This window comes from Aulonocara stuartgranti, assembly GCF_965226115.1.
Source record: "Aulonocara stuartgranti genome assembly, chromosome: 1".
Classification (NCBI taxonomy): Eukaryota; Metazoa; Chordata; class Actinopteri; order Cichliformes; family Cichlidae; genus Aulonocara; species Aulonocara stuartgranti.
Genome location: NC_138939.1, coordinates 37,116,115 through 37,136,155, shown reverse-complemented (window position 1 = coordinate 37,136,155; position 20,041 = coordinate 37,116,115). Strand labels below are relative to the sequence as shown.

Below are 20,041 nucleotides of genomic sequence, written 5' to 3'. Positions count from 1 at the left end.
CCAAATGATAAAGAAAACCCCAACAATCATGTCACCACTTATGAGCAAGACCTTTGGTGACAGTGGGAAGGATAAACTCTCTTTTAACAGGAAGAAACTTGCAGCAGATCCAGGCTCAGGGAGGGGCGGGGCTAAAGACCCACTGTGGAAGAGAGCCAGTGATCAATAATTACTCATGATTAGATGCAGAGTGGTGTACGAACACATGTGAGTGTATGAAGAAAAAACACCCAGCAGACACAAAATGACAAGCCGACACATTTTCTTTCGGTAAATGATATTTTTATTGATCTTCACCACACTTTTCCCTTTCAACAATAAATCACTTTTCTATTTGACCTGTTTACGCGTTTAAAGAGAGATAAAGAGAATATTGCACTTAAAACAAGAGATGGAAGTAAAACCATGAAGCAGAAAAGGAGGGAGGAAACAATCACGAGGCTTTCCTTACAGCACAGTGCCTCCTCAGTACCAGGCAGCTTAGCTTCTTAACTAGCATAATTTAAAATAGCATCTCTATGTTAAGTCAGGTTTGTTTTCAGCTATTACGATACAGGAGAACTCAGAAGGAAGGTACACATGCACGCACAAGCAGGGCTCACTGGAAACCAACAGTCTTTATGATTTATGAGTCGTTCCACTGCAGATAAGTATGAATGCCACAGATACTGACTTTTTTAACTTTTGTTTTTTTGCACATGAAAATAGAGCAGTTAGCTGTGTGTGTGTTAAGCTTTGACTGAGAGAAATGTGAGTAACAGGAAGTCCACTATAGATAAAAATGTAGTGACGTGAGCGAACTGAGTCCCTCGTGTCTGGCAGTCTGAGTGGTTTGCTTATATGTGAGTAGTGCATGATTATAATATTCCTTTACCGCAGGAATGTCAGCGTCACTGAATGACCCGGCAGCGCAAAGAGTTAACAGGAAAGTTTACCCTAGTCAGCTGTAGGCTAAATGTAATTATACATAAAATTATATATAACCCTCGACTCCATATCTTTGTCACTTCTGTAAGTTGTTTGTTGACAGAATGGCAGTCAGACTGTGTCCTGTCATTCAAAGAAAGAAACCGCTGACTTTAGCCTGCACACAGCTGATGTGATGTATTTCAGGCTACGGTGAGGCCGATCTGGCGAGTGTGACTCGGGTGTACGGTACGATGCGCAGCAAAAACCAAGGCAACCCGGATATCGAAGTCCTCCACGGAGAACGTAAAGGTAATCTGCATCTTCACATTCAAAGTAAATATGAGCCAATGACGCCAGCGTCTGTCGAACACGCGTCACTAGCTGAGCCGAGGAGACATAGAGGGGAAAATCTGCGTTTTCGTTGCGGATCATAAAGTAGTAACCCTGGTGAGGCCTGTTGGTCCTTACATCTGTTTGATTGTTGGTTTAGTTCCTGGTTAAAATCTATTAAATTGCCCCAAAAAGTATCAAAATATAGAAATCATCATCGATAATACTCGACCAAATCACATCTACGTCTAATATTAAGGTAATGAAGTGCTATCCAAAAATGACCACCAAGCTATGGCCGGAAAAAATTTAATACAAAATCAAATGCAACAAGTTGATTGTGGCTAAATTCAACAAAAAATAAAGAAATTGCACAATTTATGATGGCGAATTAATAAAACAAGTCCAGTTGAAGTCTAGCACACTCCTTTGTGTTTCTTTGAGTGGCAGCTGAAATACTGATTGGGTGCTTTGAAAGGTGCCGTTTTACCCTCACTATGTACAACTCTGACCTTTTGTGCGCTGACAAGAAAACATCAGAGGAGCCAGCGATGTATCGCACACAGGCGTGCCTAACATTTCTACCATCACTTTCTCTTCCCTTCCAGCACAGCAGGACAGAAAGGCACATGTGGGCGACCGTCAACCAGGCGAACGCGCAATCTCTCCTTACAACCACATGTTCCTATCGTTGTAATGGAATACATTCTTTAACACAACCTTTGTATCGACACAGCAACAGGTATGAGGTTACTCTACTCTAATGAGTGCTATTTTCTGTATGTAAAGATATAAATATGTAAATACCAAAGATCAGATGATTCTTTTTAAACTACATCATGACCTCCACCTACAGCTCTCTATGTGACCTCTGTGACGATATGTTGACTGGAAATACACCAAAGACTACAGAAACAAACGCAGACAACTGATTTCTCAAATTCACTGTAGGAAAAACAGTCACTGAGAAACTGGAACAAGTGGTTTTCACTTGGAAAGGACTTTAGAAAGAGCACAAGTCACTACAAGACAGATTATCTTTGAGTATGAGCGTCCCTATAGCTACAGCAAATATACTGAAAAGCCCGAGTGGACCTCTGGGTTTCTGTTTCTCTACGTCAGCGGGAGCCCCGAAGAGACGGAAATGGAAACACAGAGGAAATTCATCACAAACTCTGTTGTGTGGTGATTTACACACTGCCTAACAGTAAGGAAGGGAATCAAACGGAAATGAAAATGCCAAATGAACAAATGTGGAGCTAGCGTCTGTGGCGACCCGCCCGTGAATAACGGAGCAGCTGAAAATATCGTAGATCTTCTCCGATACCACAAACGTGATTTGTTTGACTTGCTTGTTGTTGGCTTTAATTGTGCTTCAATTAGAACCTATTCTAAGTATTGTTTTGACAATACAAAGGGGCAAAAATCACTGCGTTATATAAAATAAGGAAAAAATCTGGTTAAGGGACAGAAAATAAAACTCTTCCCTTCACACGACAAAGTATTAAGATTGCAGTGAACAATTAAAAAAAACGACTCTGTTATACAAATGGTGATAGCCACAACAACCCTAGAAATAAATAAAAATCTAGAAAACAGAGACAGTTACCCAGATCTGTTTCACACAAATGGACTCAAATACAAATAACTGGGGCAGATACATGTTTGCATATCGGGCTATAGAGAAGAGTAAATAAAAACCGATGTACACTGGGGAGGCCAGTAGGAGAGGAGAGAGGAGACAAACGCTGGATCTTAAAACTCGATCTTGCAAGCTGGGAAAGACTCATCCTGCATGACAACGGTGCTGCTGGAGGCCAGAACCATGATGTTGAGCTCCTGCTGCCTCTCGTGCGTCTGCTGGTACCATTCACGGGTCACCTCAGTGTCGTGGGTGGGGATGAGCGTCACCTGAGAGGGAAACACAAAGGAAAGTGCGGAGGTGTAGTCACCAGAACTGAGAGTACCTAGAAGATTTTTAAACTTGTTACACTTTGAAGGATTGTGTTTTTGCTTTGATGCGGTGAGTGCGGTCTAGTTTTAGCAGTACTTGCTATAATGTGAAGTTGCGGTCAAAAGTTTGTAAACACTTATCGTAGACATTAATAATGTCTTGGTAATTTGGGGCTTCTTTGAACTGTTCTTTTTCAAGTGTGGAGTGATTGTGCAGCACGCATCTGCAATGACTTTAACAAACAGGAGTTGGGTGGATGTTTGAACGGTCCTCATGGCACAGGCCTGGGTACCATCGTTAGAGGATTGGGTCTGTGCCAACAAACTAACTTGTTTAAGGCCACGTCCACACTAATACATTTTGGTTTGAAAACGCATCTTTTTCTCTCCGGTTTTGGCGTTCCGTCCACACTGTGATGGCGGACGGCATCGTACAGCATTTGTTTTGTTTGCTCTCAAGCCCTATTAAAGATTAATATCAGTTTGTACATGTTCCAGATAAAACTCGGCACTTTTCCTCGACATTTTGCCGCGACGTCTCAAAGAGCCGGAAAATAAACAAACGTCAGACGGAAAAGACACAGGTCAATCATCGTACTTTTCACGCATACGCAGCACAGCAACGTAGCGTTTTCAGTGTGGATGAACACGATTGAAAACGATAGTGTGGACGCGGAGTGTTTTTAGACGAAACTGCAGTTTTCCAATTTATCCGGATTAGTGTCAACGTAGCCTAAATAAGCTCTACCAATTCTGCCAGGACAACTGATCGAATATTCAGTCAGGATTATGCCCTGAGCTTGCTGGTGTCTACCAAAACCACTGAGTCAGGAAGCAACTTGCTGAGAAGTAACCAAATATTAGTGTGAGTGTATATGTACTTTTTACCCTCAGCTAACCCAATTATTCTTCTTTAAATGTATTAGAGATTATTAAAGATGTACTGCTGCACCATTCTTCAAACCTGGAAAGACAACAGTGCAAACAAATCAATAAAAGCTTGTAATTACCATGACGTTCATGCCAAGTTTTGACCACAATTGTACAAATTCATGACGTATGTTTACACTCATATAGCTCAGTGATGTCACTTAAGCTGGCAAATGTAATTGTTTTAACCTATTTATGAAGCTAGCAGCTGTAGTAGTATTCAGCTGTCCTAACAGACCGCATATAAAACATGGCCAAAGCCACCGGAGTTGAGCGTTTTGGTTTGGAAGGACAAAGAGGTAAATGACTCTGATGTCTGATTGTTCATGTTACCCGACAGGAAGTGAATGCAACCGCTGAACAGCAGGATCACGGAGAATATGCTGGCTATCTAGTTTTCGGCCTAGCGCAGATTGTTGTTGTCACCTCTTTGGCTCTGACAGCAATCAGAGATTGTTAAATGTCTGTAGACATCAAACAGGTTTCTGGCACAAAAGAACACTGGCTGATGTCCAACTTAAGGAAATTTGGGCTTAGTGGAAAACAAAAGCATCACCAGCTGCACACCTCAGTACGTAGGTCGAGTAAGAGATTGAGGTGGTCAATAAATGCCACCACAAACCTTTGAGATTTAAAAGTGAAAATTATTGTGTTTATATTTTTTTATCAAGTCGATAACCCCAGTATTAACCTTAACCTAGCTCTACATGTTGGAGGTCAGGAAAAAAAGAATAGTTTCTTTTGTGTGTCAATTAGAAAGATTATATTCTTTGTTCCCTAATTGCCAGAACTTAATAGAGAACAATGTATTAAAAACTAACCCTAGGTTAGAGTCAGGGTTAGGGTCATCAGTGATGACTTAAATCGATGGGTTAAAACACACGTAAATAATACCTGTAGGTTTGATCCCCACTGAGCTTTGCCGTCCAACAGTGCATCAAGGACTCCTCGGCTCGGTTCGCCGCTCGCTGCATCGTTGCCACTCACCACATAGTATGCAGAACGAATGCGTTTGAAAAACTCTTGGTCCACATTCTTGGCACTGCAGTGGTTGGGAATGTAAGTCAGATCCACATAAATGGGTTGGCCGGGAGCAGCCACAGAGCCTGACTTCTGAGAACCTGTGTGGGTAAAGAAGGCCAAACCATTGTTCCCTTTTGTGTTGTGTAAAGAGTTAGGATGTTATGTTTTCAATGACATTTGCTCACCTGAACTGCTTTTGACACCATTAGTCAGCCCTTTGCCAGGGTTGTAGCTTGACCTGGACAGGTCGTCATCTTTGGAGCCCTGTCCATCTGAAAGACGAGACATCCGCGAACTCTTGTCGGCCTCCTTCTTTTTCAGCGAAGCACTACGAGGAGACTGCGTCTGTTTGACAGGCATAGGAGACCGCTTGCGCCTAGCTGGTGATCCTGATTTGGTTTTGCCTGCAGTCTTCTTTAAGCTCTTAGTTTTTGGCTCTTTCTTCAGGGAGCCGTTGTCTAAAGAGTCGGGATCCACCATGCAAACGTCTGGCCGTGGGGGGTGTGGGGAAGGATCCATGAGGGGAGCAGGAGAAGGATCGTGGCTCCTCCTGGAGTTAAAGTGGTGGCTGCCTCCTCCTAGGGCAGCTTTATCAACTGGCATGTAGTCAGCATCCTCATCTGAGTCCATGTTGCCTTCAACAGTAGCTGAAGGGTATTCTTCACTGCCCGGGGGTGCATCCGAATCTGACTGGGAGGCCAGAGACTCGCTGACCGAGGTGGGTGGAGTGTCCTCCGTGGCCAAGCCTAATCCTGCTGACATCCCACCAGTTTGGTGCAGAGAACTGCTGTCCCTGCTGTGGGATTGGTGTTGATGGGCGTGTTTGTGAGCCCTTCTCTTGACTGAGAGGTCGTGCTCGTCACCCTCTTGCGACTGATCACTTCTGCGGCCTTGCTCCTCATCGTCCTCGTCACTGGAGAGTTGCCGCATGCAAGGGTTGATGAAGGAAGGTGAGAGGTCTTCTTTGCGTTGCCTGTACTCAGAAGACGAATATCCGGGAGAGGAGCGGCTCGTATAGGAGGAGGTGGCTCCTATGGGTGCATCCCGATCGCTGTCGTCATCGTCGTCCTCGTCATCCTGCCCTCCCCGGCTGCACTCCTCCCCGTAGAACGGTGAACGGAACGGCTGATCAGTTGAGGAGAGTGAGAGCGGGCGGGCAGGATGCTCTGGCTCCATCTCGCACTCTTCTTCAAACTCATCATCGTGACGGTAATGAGGGGGAGAGTCTCCTGGCACCATTCCCATCTGGGATTTTGGCATTTCCCACTCATAGGAGCTCCTTACATAACCTGCTGCTCCCTCGTGTGACACCAGCTTGGCTGAGCCTAAAGCTGCACCAGTTACTGCTGCTGCAGGTGGGAGCATGGAACTCGTGCTGACCTCCGTGGGCCCGTTCACTGTGTCAGGCTTGCTGGTCTGAAGCGTTGAGGGAGTGTAGGAGCCAAGAACATCTGGAAGCGCATCTCCTGGCTTTTCAGCGATGGGTGGAGCAACAGGCTTGTCAGAAAATAAAAGGCTACTAGCCAGGCCACTAGAAGGAGACCTCCGAGTCATCTCACGCATATACGCTTCCTCGTCCTCTTCTTCACTGCTTTCGGTCTCCTCAAAGTAATGTTTGCCTTCTATGTCTGGCCGAGGCGAGGACGTGACGCCAAACAGAGCAGCACTAGCTGCCTCCTTGTCCTTGGAGAGCTCTGAAAGTTGAGAGAATGGTGACGCTGCTGTGGCCCCAAATCCAACAGCTGTGTCCAGCTGGGACCCTTCAGACCACTCAGGCTTAGAAAAACACTCAGGTTGAGAGACTTTATCTGTTAGTCCACCTAATGAAGTCATGTGCTCCTTCTTGTCATCAGTAAAGGTACTGGACGAGAGGGAGGGGAATGATTTAACCTCTTCAAAAGGACTGAGAGGTGAGAAGCGGGCCAAACTGGAGGTAGTCTCAGCTGCACTCGTAGCCGTAATTTGTTTCTCAGTCACTTCTAAATAGTCATCTTTTGCGACAGCGGAGCTGGAGAATGGAGAATCCGTAATGGGCGAGTGTTCATCTTTGAAGGAGGAGTACTCAAAGAGAGGCTCGGCTGAGGCAGGTGTCTCCAGCTCCTCTCCGAACTGACGGCTGGTGGACAGAGACCCCGAGGTGGAGGAGGAGTAGCTGTAGGCCGAAGAGGAGGAGAACCCAGGGGCAGCGGTGGTTGTGGTGTACTGGAAGCTTGTGTCCAATGATCTCTTACTCAGAAGATCTGGTGTCTTTTGTTTCTCAAAATCAGAATCAGCTCTGTCGTTCTGGTAATAGTTGCCGTCTGTTGATTTCAAGGTGAAGTTCTCTCTTGCTTTGTCTGAGCTTTGACTGGGCACAAACGTCTCCTTCTCGTCACTTCCGCTGCTGTATTCAAATCCTGATGAGTAGCTAGAGAAACCTGCAGCCCCTAAATCCAGTGGTTTTCCGGTTAGCGATGACGAGTCGGCCTTGGTTTTATCTTCGACAGTTGTGAGGGAGCTCGAACTGCTTCCTGTAATAACTGGCTTCCCCTGACCGCTGTTACCATATCCAGCCATGGAAACCATGAACTCAGGCTTGTCTTGGCCAAGCGTTTCACTGACCGGACTTTTCACTTCCTTTTCAGATTTCTCTTTGGCACCTTTCTCAATATCAGAATCAACAGCACCTTCATCCTCTTCCTCCTCCTCTTCGTCATCTTCCTCTTCTTCGTCGTCATCAACAATATCATCATCATAGTCCTCCTCGTCTCTCGCCGTTAGCTTTCGCATATCAATCTCCAAGCACGCACCTTTCTCGTTGTAGGCCGAGGCAGCTAGCTTGTCTACACCCGACGCTGAGGCCTCTGTGCTGTCAGTCGGGACTCTGACGTCCTTTTCTGATGACAAAGAAGTGGTCCATGCCTCAGGTCTGTCAGCCATTGAAGGGAATCGACTACTTTCACTGTGTTTAGATGTCTCCTTTTCTTTCACCTCTTTTTCGAATTGAGCTGTAGCTGGAGTGCTCTTGGAGTCTAGCCACGATAAGGACTCCTTTCCATAAGAAACAGCAAATCCCTCGTTTTCTGACATCTTATCCCTGACTGTGAAGGGAGGCTCATGTTTTAGCAGATCTGCGCTGTCCTTTGCTACGTCTTTCTCCACCTTAAGGACCTCTAAGGACTCCTGACGAAATGAGTCAGAGTCAATTGAGCTTGTCTTGCTGTCGTAAATGTCACTATAAGAGAACGTTTTGCCGTGCACATAGGGAGTGTCCTGTCTTACATATGAGGCCTTTACTTTACCCTCCTTCTCGGGAAACTCGTACAGGTTGAACTGAACACTTTTTTCAGGCTCTTTAATAGTGATATCTGCTTTTTCTGCGCTGTCTTTTGTAATGTCAGCTTCGGCGCGATCACTCAAAACAGGCTGAGACCCTACCCTAACTGGAAAGTCGTCATCTTTTTCATCTTTGTTCGAATACGTCACGTGAGGTTTGGGTTTCTCCTCTGTGGCAAAGGCCACATTTGTTTTGCCTGAGCTCACAACTTCCTTTTGAGTTCCTGCAGATTTTGCATCAAAACTAAAGTCATCATCTAAGAAGCAACCCTCTTTGGCCTCCATAAGCTTTGCCTTGACGGTAGGCTGTAGATCCTTTTTGGCATAATAATCGTCATCCTCCTCCTCCTCAGATTCTTCAGATGCTTCAAACATGGTCTTGTCACCTGACACACCAATGAAGGAGGTATTGTCTGAGATGGTGACTGATTTCTCTGTTTTCTGGATGTCAGCTTTCGTGCTGGTCACTGCCTCGTCTCTGTCTTCTGTCCTAAAGGGCTTCTCCTCCGTTGGAGAGTAGCCGCTGCTGGTAGGCACAGACTGTGTGGGTGATGCAAGTTTCATGGTGCTATCGTCCGGACTTAGGCATCTTTCCTCACTCTCCTGCCTGGAGTGGGACTCTAGCCCTGGGGAGAATGATGAAGGAGGGGGTGATACAGGCTTTATTTCAACACCAGTCTTAAATCCCTCTGCAATGAAGAGGTTTTCTTTGACAGACTGTGAGGGTGAGTACTGTGTAGTGGAGAAGGGAGGAGGAGAAAAAGTGGACGAGGGCGATTTCTCCTTCTCCTGGAGCATCATGGAGGCTGCATGTTCGTAGCCCTCTTGAAGTTTACCCAGAGGGATGTCAACGTTTGGGGTCTGGTCCTCATCCTCATCCTCGTCATCATCTTCTTCATCCTGGACTGATGGGACATTCACTTCACCCTCGATCTCAGGGATGTGGGGCTGATACTCATCAGAGGAAGGAGACTTAAAACACTTGTCATCCTCTAGAGAGGAGGTGGGTGAGATGGTTCCTGCTGAGTGGAGATAGTCCTTCCCTTGGGCAGCCTCTGCACGTGAGGGGATGCTGTTGATGGTATCCAGCAGGAGAGAGTTCCGCCCAGCCTCCTCGGTCTGGGGCGCTGTCACGGAGGCAACGGACTGGTCTTCAGCTACAGATGTGGCAAAGGATGACAGTTTGTCATATTCTGTGATGGATGTGGCTGAGGAGATGTGCTCCTCTTCAGCAAGAGGAGCAGCAATGATGGTGGGGTAAGGTGCAAGCTCAGGTTCGGGACCTCCCATAAAGGCTTTGGGTTTGACATCGGCAACGTCAGATATAGCGGAACTCTTCATCTCCTTTATACCGTGCATCGAATCAAAGGTGCCGGGAACGTCGGGAACAGAGATGTCATAAGAGCCCACATCATAGTGCAGCTGTGGAATCCTGTCCTCGGTATCCTCATGGATCTCCTCATCAGAGATGGTCTGTTCAGTCTCAGAGTATCCGGGTATGGTTTCATCTTGGATAAAAGAGAACTGCTCTGAGGCAGAGGCTGCTATTGCCTGTGCAGTTGGTAACGGTTTTTGCGATGGCTTGGTGTCCCACTCCTTTGCTTTTTCCTTTTTCACCTCCTCAGTTTTATACTTCAGGACCTCATCGTCTTCTGTCCCTTCAAGGTCAGCTTTCTCGATTACATCGCCCTCTTCCTCTGAGCTCTCGCTCTTCTTCGATCTATCTTTTACATCATCCTTTATGGAGTATTTATCATATTTTTCCATTTTCTCCTCTTCGTACTTTTTATTGGAACCATCATCGCCGTAGTTCTTCTTTTGAGTAGCCGCCACCACCTGTTCTTCCTGTTTGACTGGAGATTTGGGCAAAGCAGACTTTGTCTCAGTGGTTGAGGCTGTGACTTTTTCCTCAGGGAAAACTAAGGAAGAAACTTTAGCGTCAGAGTGCACTGTTAGCTCAGGCATGACATCGTTCTGGATCGGTTCTGTCTTGTGTTTGGACAGCTCCTCTTGTTTCAATGCCTCAAAGTCCTCAGTGAGGTCTTCGGGTGAGGACACAATGGATCTGTCAGCCAGAGCTGCTGCCTCAACCTCTTCAGGCACATTCTTTAAAACTGGTTTTTTCTCATTCACTTCCTCCTTCACTGCTTTATTTTTGTCGCTTTTAGGTTTAGCCTGAGTCTTGGCCTTGTGCAAAGTTTTCCTCACCTCAGGGGTTAATGGTTTCAGGTCTGGTTTTGTGATTTTTCTCAGTTCAGGTTTACTTGGATCTTTCTTTTTGTCCTCCTTGGCTTTGCTTTCTTTCTTCTCCTCCTTTCGTATGTTCTCGTCTTTCTTTACCTCGCGTTTCTCTTTCTTCATTTCTTTTTTCTCTTTGTCTTTTTTCTCATCCATCTTTGATGCTTTCTCTTGCTTGGCAGCTTTTTCCTTTGATATTTTCTTTTTTTCCATCTTGTTAACTCCAGGGGCTACTTCACTGTTTTTCTGTTGCTTGGTGGCTTTTAGACTTTCACTTTTGGGTTTCTTCTCTTCTTTCTTTTCAGCCTTATTTTCTTTGCCGGTATCGCTCTTTGACTCTTCCTCCGGTCCACTGGCTTCTTTCTTAGTTGTTTTCGAATGTGGTTTGGGCGAAGATTTCAGACTCTCTTTGCTATCAGTTCTTGATCTTATTTTGGTCTGTTTTATGATGGGAGGTGGTGCGCCAGATGATATGTCTTTTTGGGTAGCCACTGGGTATCGCAGAAAGTCCAGGTGCTTTAGTTTCTCTAGGCCTTCAAATATTTTATTCTGTGGTGCATTTCCTGGGAAAAGCACACGGACTATCTTTTCTGTTGGATGATGAGGAATCCACACGATGAGAGCTGTGACTGACGTTAAATAGGGGACCGATATTTCTCCTTCTTTTCCGTTCGGCATCATGATCCCTGTCTTGGCCTTGCTGTTTCCGGCCCATTTCTGCATTAGAAACTGCATCTCTTTGCTTTCTTTTACGGGGTTTAGAACATACATGTCTAACTTTCCCACACCTAGCTTGTGGAACAGTGTGATAGGTTCAATCGTGTTGCTTACTACCCTATGAAGAGGCTCTGGTGTGATGCCAAGCTTGTTGAGGTACTGCAGTGTCAGAGATGCTTCCTCAATGCTTCGCTTTACCTTAAGGGTGGACTCGGGCATCCGCAGCTTCTCCGGGACATTGAAAAACACAATCCCGAGCTCGGGGGAAATAAGGTTCTTCATCCAGTCACCGCTGCTGCTGGAGCCAGAGTCTTGGTTCCTCTCTTCCTCCTGCTCAGCAATCTTTCGCTGGAACAGCCCATTGATGCCAGGGAGGTTATCTGCGCCAATATGGGTAAGCAGGACAGAGTCGATCCTGTCCAGGTGCCGAACCAGCTTCCAGAAGCAGGACTTCCGCTCAGACCCACCGTCCACCAGGATGTTGAATCCATTGACAGCAAACAGAGCAGAGTCTCCCCTGCCTCCAGGGAAGATGTAGCAGCAGGGTTTGGACAGCTTCAGAAACCCACCGGAGGTTGGGGGCTCCAGAAGGTCAAAGGGTGATGGCACATCCACTGTCTCTGCAACATACTCTGTAAACTCTGTGACTCCGTCCATGTTGGGGAGGTGGGGTTCGGGGTTCAGGCGATATTCCAGAAGATTTAGGAGTGACTGCTGCTCCTGGCTTTGGCCCAGGGAGGTCCAGCCCCCTTCTCCCTGACAGGAAACGGTAAGCTTCGACGGTTGCTCAGAAGAGGCCCTGGACAGGACTTCAATCACCTTCAATCAAACACAGGAAGAGGGAAACATGACCCAAAATCATTTTTATAGTTCCACGTTGATCTATACACGCATACACTGAAACAAAGTATTTAGAGTGAACGCACGTGCAGCTTACTTCAGGGTTGGAGATGATGTCGGAGAAATGTTGCCAGGTGAAGGCTCCACTTTGCAGTTGGATGTCACCACCTTGCTCAGAGCTCTGGCCGCTCAGGATCAGCAACTTATTTGCAGCAGAGTCGGTGATCAGTGAGCGAGTCTAGGCAGAGGATAGTAATACGACTGTAACAACAACTGATATATTTAGAATACTATATCATCAATAATCTACCAGAAATACAAACAAAATAGTCAAATGGCAGCACATAAGGATGATGAAAAATCTTTCAGTACCCAAACATGTGATGGACTGATTCAAAGCTGCAGACATCCAAACACTTATAGGATCATTTTATCCCACATGTACCTGCAATTCCAACTTTCTGTGTGTGAAAAGCAGCTAATCAGACACGGGGGGGGAAAGGAAAGCTAGCCTTAAAGGGACAGGACCTAAAACGGCACCTTTAGGATGAACTGAAAGGGTGTGTCACGGCCTAGCCTGTACCAGAAACACAATCTACTTGTGCACAAAAGGCTCCTTGTTTTCTTTTTCTTTCATAAGTAACGGATAGCCAGATGACTGCTGTGCTCCTGGACTACCAGGGCCAACTGCTGCTGATAAGCAAAGGAAAGAAAAATGCTTTACAGATGTTTGTTAAGCAATTCAGGCAGGACGATTACAAAGTAATTAAATGTTCTTTATTTTCTTAATAAATGGATATTTTTCTTTTTGTGAATAATTGATATAAAATATATTCAATATTATTCCTTTTTGTCTATGGAGCTAACAAGTCATCATACAAAGCTGCTTAAATGTAGAACAGAGTAGCCTACATGGAGCTGGAAATGAGTAAAATAGCTGCAGTTTGTCCTCTGTGTGATGAATGGAACGCTAAATATGTCCAATCAAAATAGCTGCTCTAACAAAATGAGTTTAAGAAAAAAAGGTCAGTCAGGCTGCAAAAACTCCTGCTCCTTTTTACAAATCTAAATATAGCAGTTTAAAAATGAGCGCCTGTCACTTAACACCCAAAATAGAATGTTTGAAAAAGTATTTTCTATTTCTGCGACAAACAGGACCCATTTTAGGCACATTTAAAGTCTCGATTTAGTCATAAGTAGCTGAGAAGCTGAGATTCCGGAGGCCTAAGGAAAATGATTAAAAGGAGAATAAACACACAAAACTGTGAGTTTCTTGGGCAGCTTGAGGGACCAGCTGTTTCAGTCCTGTAGATGTAGACTTGGCAGTAGTTCCACATTGATCTACAGATGCAAGTTACTCGTGAAGGACTAATTAAATGTTTATAGTGACTAATTAAAGCTATGAGGTCGACGTGTGTAAACAAAACTAGTATGAAAGTTGTTATCTGCAGTCAAAGACAGATAACATGAACACACTGTCTGTGACTCACACTGTGGTCCTTCAGCTGACAAAGTGTACTGATGCTAATCAGAGAAGCCTGGGACAGGCATGGACCTCCAACTCTGGGATCCCTGGTGAACAGCAGGTATTGCTACGGTCTTCATAAGACAAACTGAGTTCAGATCACATTGAACACTTTGGCCCAGAACTCCTCAGTGTGACTTAAATGAAAAAACTTTTCCAAATAGGAACCAAACACTTTGATCATCGCCACGCACTCGTTTCCTGTATGCTCTCTGAATGTGACTCACCTCTGAAACAGCAGTTTCCTCTGATGGGTTCACCAACACAACTGTCTGGAGGACATCACTCTGATACTGGAGAATTCTCTGGCCTGCAGGAACAGATACATAAAAACTTAAAAGGTCTTCTGATGACCAGGCGGGAACAAGAAGCAAACCATCAGCTGATTAAAGCCAAACAGATTAGAATTTCTGGTACAGTACAAATGCAGAGTCTCACATGTACCTCTGTCAAGTAAATATTAGGACTGTAGAGCATCCGTAACTCTGGATGATAAGCATGGCAATGCAAGTTAATATTTAAGAGCATTTCCATGTATTTATTGAGTTTTAAACTTTATACTGACACCATCATTAAACAAAACAAAACCAACATAACAGGACAAAACAAAATAGACAAAACAAAATAAAACAAACAACCCGGCTCCAGAATACAAATAAATAAATGGAAAATCCAGACACTTTGATTATGAGATACAATTAACAATACACATATGTAAAATAGCAGTGACATGCTTGCATTATACCAGGGCCTGTGAGAAAATAGCAGAAATATCCAAACCGGCATACGCCATAAATGGGTCCCATATTTTATTAAACTTTTTGTCCCTACTATGTAACTTGCATATTAAGAAATCTAGTGACATATATTCCAGTACCGTCCGGTGCCACTGACTCTTAGATGGGGCCGTATCCGTGATCCAGTTCAAAAGGACACATTTCCTTGCACAGAATGTAAACAGTGCGTAGAGCTGCTTTCCAAACTTCCCCCTGATTGTGTCGTTTGCCACTCAAAGTAGCATACACAATGGGTTGCATTCAGTGTCAGTGGTGAAGATCTTATCCAGTTCACACTTTATGACAAACCAAAATTGTTGTATTTTCCGGCAGGACCATAGACAGTGCGTGAGGTTGCCCACCTCTATTTTACATTTAGGGCTAGGGATGGGTACCGGTATCCGGTGCCATGATGGCACCGGTTCTGACATAAACGGTAGTAACCAGACCGAAAAGCAGCGCACATTTCGGTGCTTTATTTCGGTGCTTTTTTTTCCTGAGCTGTGATACACTTTAGATTCTAGCCAATCATTTTACGTTTCCGAGGATAGTAGGCGGGGCCAGGTACGTACGTTCTTTTAGAGCAGAGCTACAGATTAAAAATGACCAAGGCAAAGCGGTCAAAAGTCTGGCTGTACTTCACAGCAAAATATGCAAACTCAGCAGCCTGCAACAAGTGCTTTAAGCTGATACTGTGATACTGTCAAAGGAGGTAACACCTCAAATCCGATGAAACACCTGGCGACGCATAGCGTTTTTTTAAAAGCCGAGAAATGCGCCGTATTTGATAGCTTGCTGCGAGACCTCACACCGAGCACATCTACTGTGGGTGGGTTGCCTGTTATCGGACCCGGAGTTAGCAACATCCCCCAAAAACACGAAGAGGAGAGTCCTGGCCCCTAGCCCTGCCAGTGTAGCAGAAATGATGACGGATGATGACGGCAGCAGCAGCCGTTCTTCTCTGCGTGAGTAGCTTAATGTTGTTCGTGTAATTTACGTTGAGTAGGCTAACCACGTTATTACATTAATGCATGTAAGGTGAACTAGCAAACATCATCATAGCTACATGCGGCTGTCTTCTTGTTTGATGGCAGATGCTCCCTTCACCCTGGCCAAAAAGGCTAAAATGACCAAAGAAAAAGTGGAAAACAGTTAAACATGAGAGGTTTTTGGACAAAGTTTGTTTTTTCCATTGTTTAAGCACTGCTTCCAGCCAAGAGTGATGCCATAAATCCCCTATAGCTGCAGAAAAGGCTAACATTGTTATCTTTTTACAAAAAAACCCAGCTGAACATGAGAGGTTTTTGGACCAATTTTGTGTTCTCCATTCTTTAAGCACCGGTTTAAGCACTGGCACCGTTTCAAAAGTACCGGTTTGGCACCGGTATCGGATAAAACCTAAACGATACCCATCCCTATTTAGGGCACAGCGGAGAAAGGTCTGAATTGTATTTATGGCGTTGAGAAGGTGAAATGCGAGCGCTGTGTAAAATTTTAATTTGGATTGCCTTTACTTTATTACAGACGCTCAGAGATTTAGCATTCTCCCAGACTTCGTCCCATACCTCGTCACTAATCTCTATATGTAATTCCTTTTCCCAAATAAGTTGTGTCCATGACCCCAAATTCTGTTAACAGGCCATAACAAATTTTTATAGAGGTTCTAAGATTTGGCTGAAATATCTGCTTTTCACAGTTAGAGACGGTTTGATTAGTAAGTATTGTTGTAGCCCTTTGGATGTGGTCCCTCACTTGTAAATAAGTCCTATGAATGTTGTATTTATCGATTAGCTGGTCAAAGGACATAAAAGTTAGACCCGTCCATTCAGTCAGAAAAGGTAGAAATACCATTCGCAGCCCAGTTCCAAAAGCCGGGGTCGGTGGTTCCAGGCAAAAAGAGAGGATAATCGGATAACGGAGTGAAAAGAGATGTTAGGTGAGACCTTCCTTCTAGTTTTTGAACCATTCGCCAAGCTCTAACAGTAGATAATGTAAGTAGGTTGCTACAGAACATCCTTAAGGTCTTGAGTTTTCCCACAAAAAGCAAATTTTTCAAAGGGAAGCTGGACATAGAGCTCTCAATATCCAACCAGACAGGAGAAGGCTGTTGTACCCAATCGGCAGCTATACGCATATGGGTGCTCAGCTGATACTTCCTTATATCTGGGAAATCAAAGCCCCCCTTTGAGGATGGAAGACATAACGTGGATATTTTAAGACGAGGTTTCCTCCCTGCCCAAACAAAGGAGCTAAACCAGCCATTTAGAGTTTGGATAGTTTTGTGTGGGAAGAGGGTCGGCACCATCTGTATTGGGTAAAGTAGCCTGGGTATAATGTTCATTTTCAGAAGAGCGATACGACCGAGCCAGGACTTTACCCCCCTATTGTAAAGTTACTTTTATACATCTGGTCGAAGGCGGGTGTGACCCTAATTCCCAGATACGTAAAGTCCTGTGGGGACCAAGTGAAGGGAAATGAAGACGGGGCCCGGTTTTTGTTTCAGACTGCCCAATGGCATTGCTTAATTTTATCGTTTTACATTAATTTTATAATTAATTTTATAGCCTGAGATTTCACTAAACTTATTAATAGTTTCAACCAGAGAGGGGATTGATGATTCCAGCCGAGTCAACACAACAAGTACATCATCAGCGTATCTTGTGCTGTCTTTGTCCTATGGATAGACCATGTATGTCTGCCTGAGCTCGTACTGCCTCTGCCAGTGGCTCTAAGGCAAAGAGCAAAGGGGAGCGGGGACAGCCTTGTCTGGTTCCCTTCAGTATCTGGAAGTTGGAGGACCGAAACCTGTTTGTGAGAACTGCAGAGCAGGAATTGTTATAAAGTAACTTAATCCAGTTTTATAAAGTTTCCACTGAAACCGAATTGGTGTAGTGTAAAAAGTCAGGTAAGACCATTCGACACAGTCAAATGCTTTCTCGGCATCAAGGGAAATCACCACACCAGGGCCCTATTTCAGGAAGCCAGTTTAGTGCAAACTCTGAGTAAGTATACCCTGAGTTAACGAAAACTCTGGGTTTTCGGTTTCACAAAGCGAGTTTAGATTAATTCCGAGTGAGTTACTATGACGACACACTCCGTGAAGCTAACCTGCCCCCTAGCAGGTTTACTTCAACTAACCCTGACTTTCTCCGCCTCTTTGTCGGAAACCTGACTGTAGGAAGTGTCAGACATGGCGTGTCCCTTCCTTGAAGAGCCAGTAGATGTTGAAGCCCAAATTCTCCACAGAGCTCTCCGCCGGGAGAGAGTGATTAGAGCGCATTTTATCATTTCCTGATGATTTCCTGTGTGAACGTTACCGTTTTTCAGCACAATCTATAATTTATTTGAATAACATCCTCAGGCCTAATATTGCTCATGTGACACATCGCGGACATTCTCTCAGTTCTGTACATATTATTTGTATTGCACTTCGGTTTTTTGCAAACGGGAGCTTTCTGTATAATATTGGTAACGCTGAGCACGTTTCCAAGGCTACCGTCTGTCGGGCAGTCAGGAATGTTACAGTTGCACTGAAACGTCTCCTACACTCGTTTGTGGTGTTCCCCGGTCATAGACCCACACGATTTATCAAAGAGGGATTCCACAAAATTGCAGGTATCAGGATGAACGAAACTTAATTCATGATGTGGTGATATTTGAACTACTACTTAAATTTTACATTTATTCTCACGGTTCCCAGGCGTGATTGGCTGTATAGATGGCACTCACATTCCAATCATTGCTCCTTCAGTAAATGAAGGAGACTATGTGAACAGGAAGTCTTTCCACAGCATTAATGTACAGGTACATAGTTCCCTGTAGCATTTCAAACTAACAAATTATTTCATTATCGTAATGGATGCTAATTTGTGTTCTCTGCACTGTGAAGATCATATGTGATGCTGCCAACATTATCACAAATGTGGAAGCCAACTGCTCAGCCTCTGTGAGTGGTGGTGGTGGAGGACCCCCACCTGTTTTTCGGGCCTCCGCTTTTTTTCTGTTGGCTATAACGGGTTGCATTTGAGCATACAGAGTAAGCAAATATGTACTTGTAATGTGCTCAGATAATTTCAATAAGTGCTTACAGAGGGGAAATTAATGTAGCCTCTAACTGCAATTGATTTACATCGGACAAACAGACCAAGCACTATGGCTCATAATACAATTACACCTTACCTGTTTGGACTATATTTTTATATTTCATTTTTACTTGCTGCCAGGAACGTTTGGGGCCTGTTGGGTTGCACCTGCGCTCACATCACATCACAAAATAAAATGTATGAAATAAAAAATGAAATAAAATATAATAAAATAACGTGTTAAATGGGTGGAAATCCCTAGATCAGTGTTTAAATTAACACTCACGCATTGACTCTGTCGGCTATGTTTTGCCATGCATGCTCCCTTTCTTTTGCAGCTGAGGCTGCGTTACTTTTTTTCTGCAAAATTTGCATGTTATCGCTAGCTTCTATCTAAATACAATATAGCATGTCCTGACTGCGGGGTTTTGGAAAAAATTTTAAACGTACAGCTCTGTTATCACTTCCAACATAAATGAAGACAGAAAACTAAACAGCAGTGACGTTTGTAGGGTTACTGAACTTTGGCTAGCTGGTATATAATGATGTGCTACGTGACCGCTAGCGACACAGCTATGTTAGCATAATATAAACAAGCTAACTTTTTTCCCACTCGATAAAAGTTAACGTGAGTGTTCTCGGTGGTCAGGAACAAATGTAATCGCATGGCAGGATGCTGTAAAAGGACCAAACTTCAGCCAGGAGAACAACTGAGATAATCCATCCATAATACGAGGTTAGTCATTCATATACTGCTGCATGGGCTGGGCTGTAGTTACATCCTAAGGTTTTAAAAACTGAGCTTAAATAAATGATTAGCGGTAATAAAAGCCGAGGGAGGTCAACAGTGATCACTGACTGTTTTAGGAGCTTTTTGAGATTAAATAGAAGAAAATACATAACATTAAACATGTTAACAACACAAAAGCCATATGAAATGCAGACTACTTTAGGCTCGGAAGTAGGATTCGTCACGTCATCACTTAACGACCGGATGAATGAAAACTGCCGCATGGTCTATGACTATGTTACCAATCAAGCTAGATCTGATGGTAAAATAAGGTTTGGGACGAAGAAGTAGTAATTCTTGTATAACAAGTATGTACTTTAGAGAAAAGGGTAAATTCCTTATTTGCTGAATGGTGTGCTCTCCACACCTCAACATAATCCAGTTCCCTACATAAGGTAACGAGGGTCTTGGCTTGAGGTGAGAGAGACAGTTTACCCTGAGGAGATTTATCCAAAATTGGGTTTAAATGACAGTTAAAGTCCCCTCCAATGAATGAGTCTCTAACATTTAAGTCCACAAATTTTGTGAAGGCTGTAATCAAAAAGTCTCCTGGGTGACCAGGGGGACAGTAAATATTCATAATGGCAATTTCTTCTCCGTATAAAACACATTT

The 20,041-nt window shown here is 44.3% G+C and overlaps 1 protein-coding gene across 1 annotated transcript in view; it reads right to left on the bottom strand.

Annotated features, from left to right (window-relative positions):
- Window positions 1-263: 263 nt before the first annotated feature.
- map1aa (microtubule-associated protein 1Aa) overlaps window positions 264-20,041 on the bottom strand; it is a 42,136-nt gene continuing 22,358 nt past the window's right edge. The window contains exons 2-6 of the mRNA XM_082512719.1: window positions 14,008-14,090; window positions 12,353-12,493; window positions 5,331-12,234; window positions 5,017-5,243; window positions 264-3,150 (exon numbers count right to left, since the gene is read on the bottom strand). Coding sequence (XP_082368845.1) covers window positions 2,995-3,150; window positions 5,017-5,243; window positions 5,331-12,072 — 7,125 coding nt within the window. The 5' untranslated portion in view covers window positions 12,073-12,234; window positions 12,353-12,493; window positions 14,008-14,090 and the 3' untranslated portion in view covers window positions 264-2,994. The remainder of the gene's footprint in view (window positions 3,151-5,016; window positions 5,244-5,330; window positions 12,235-12,352; window positions 12,494-14,007; window positions 14,091-20,041) is intronic.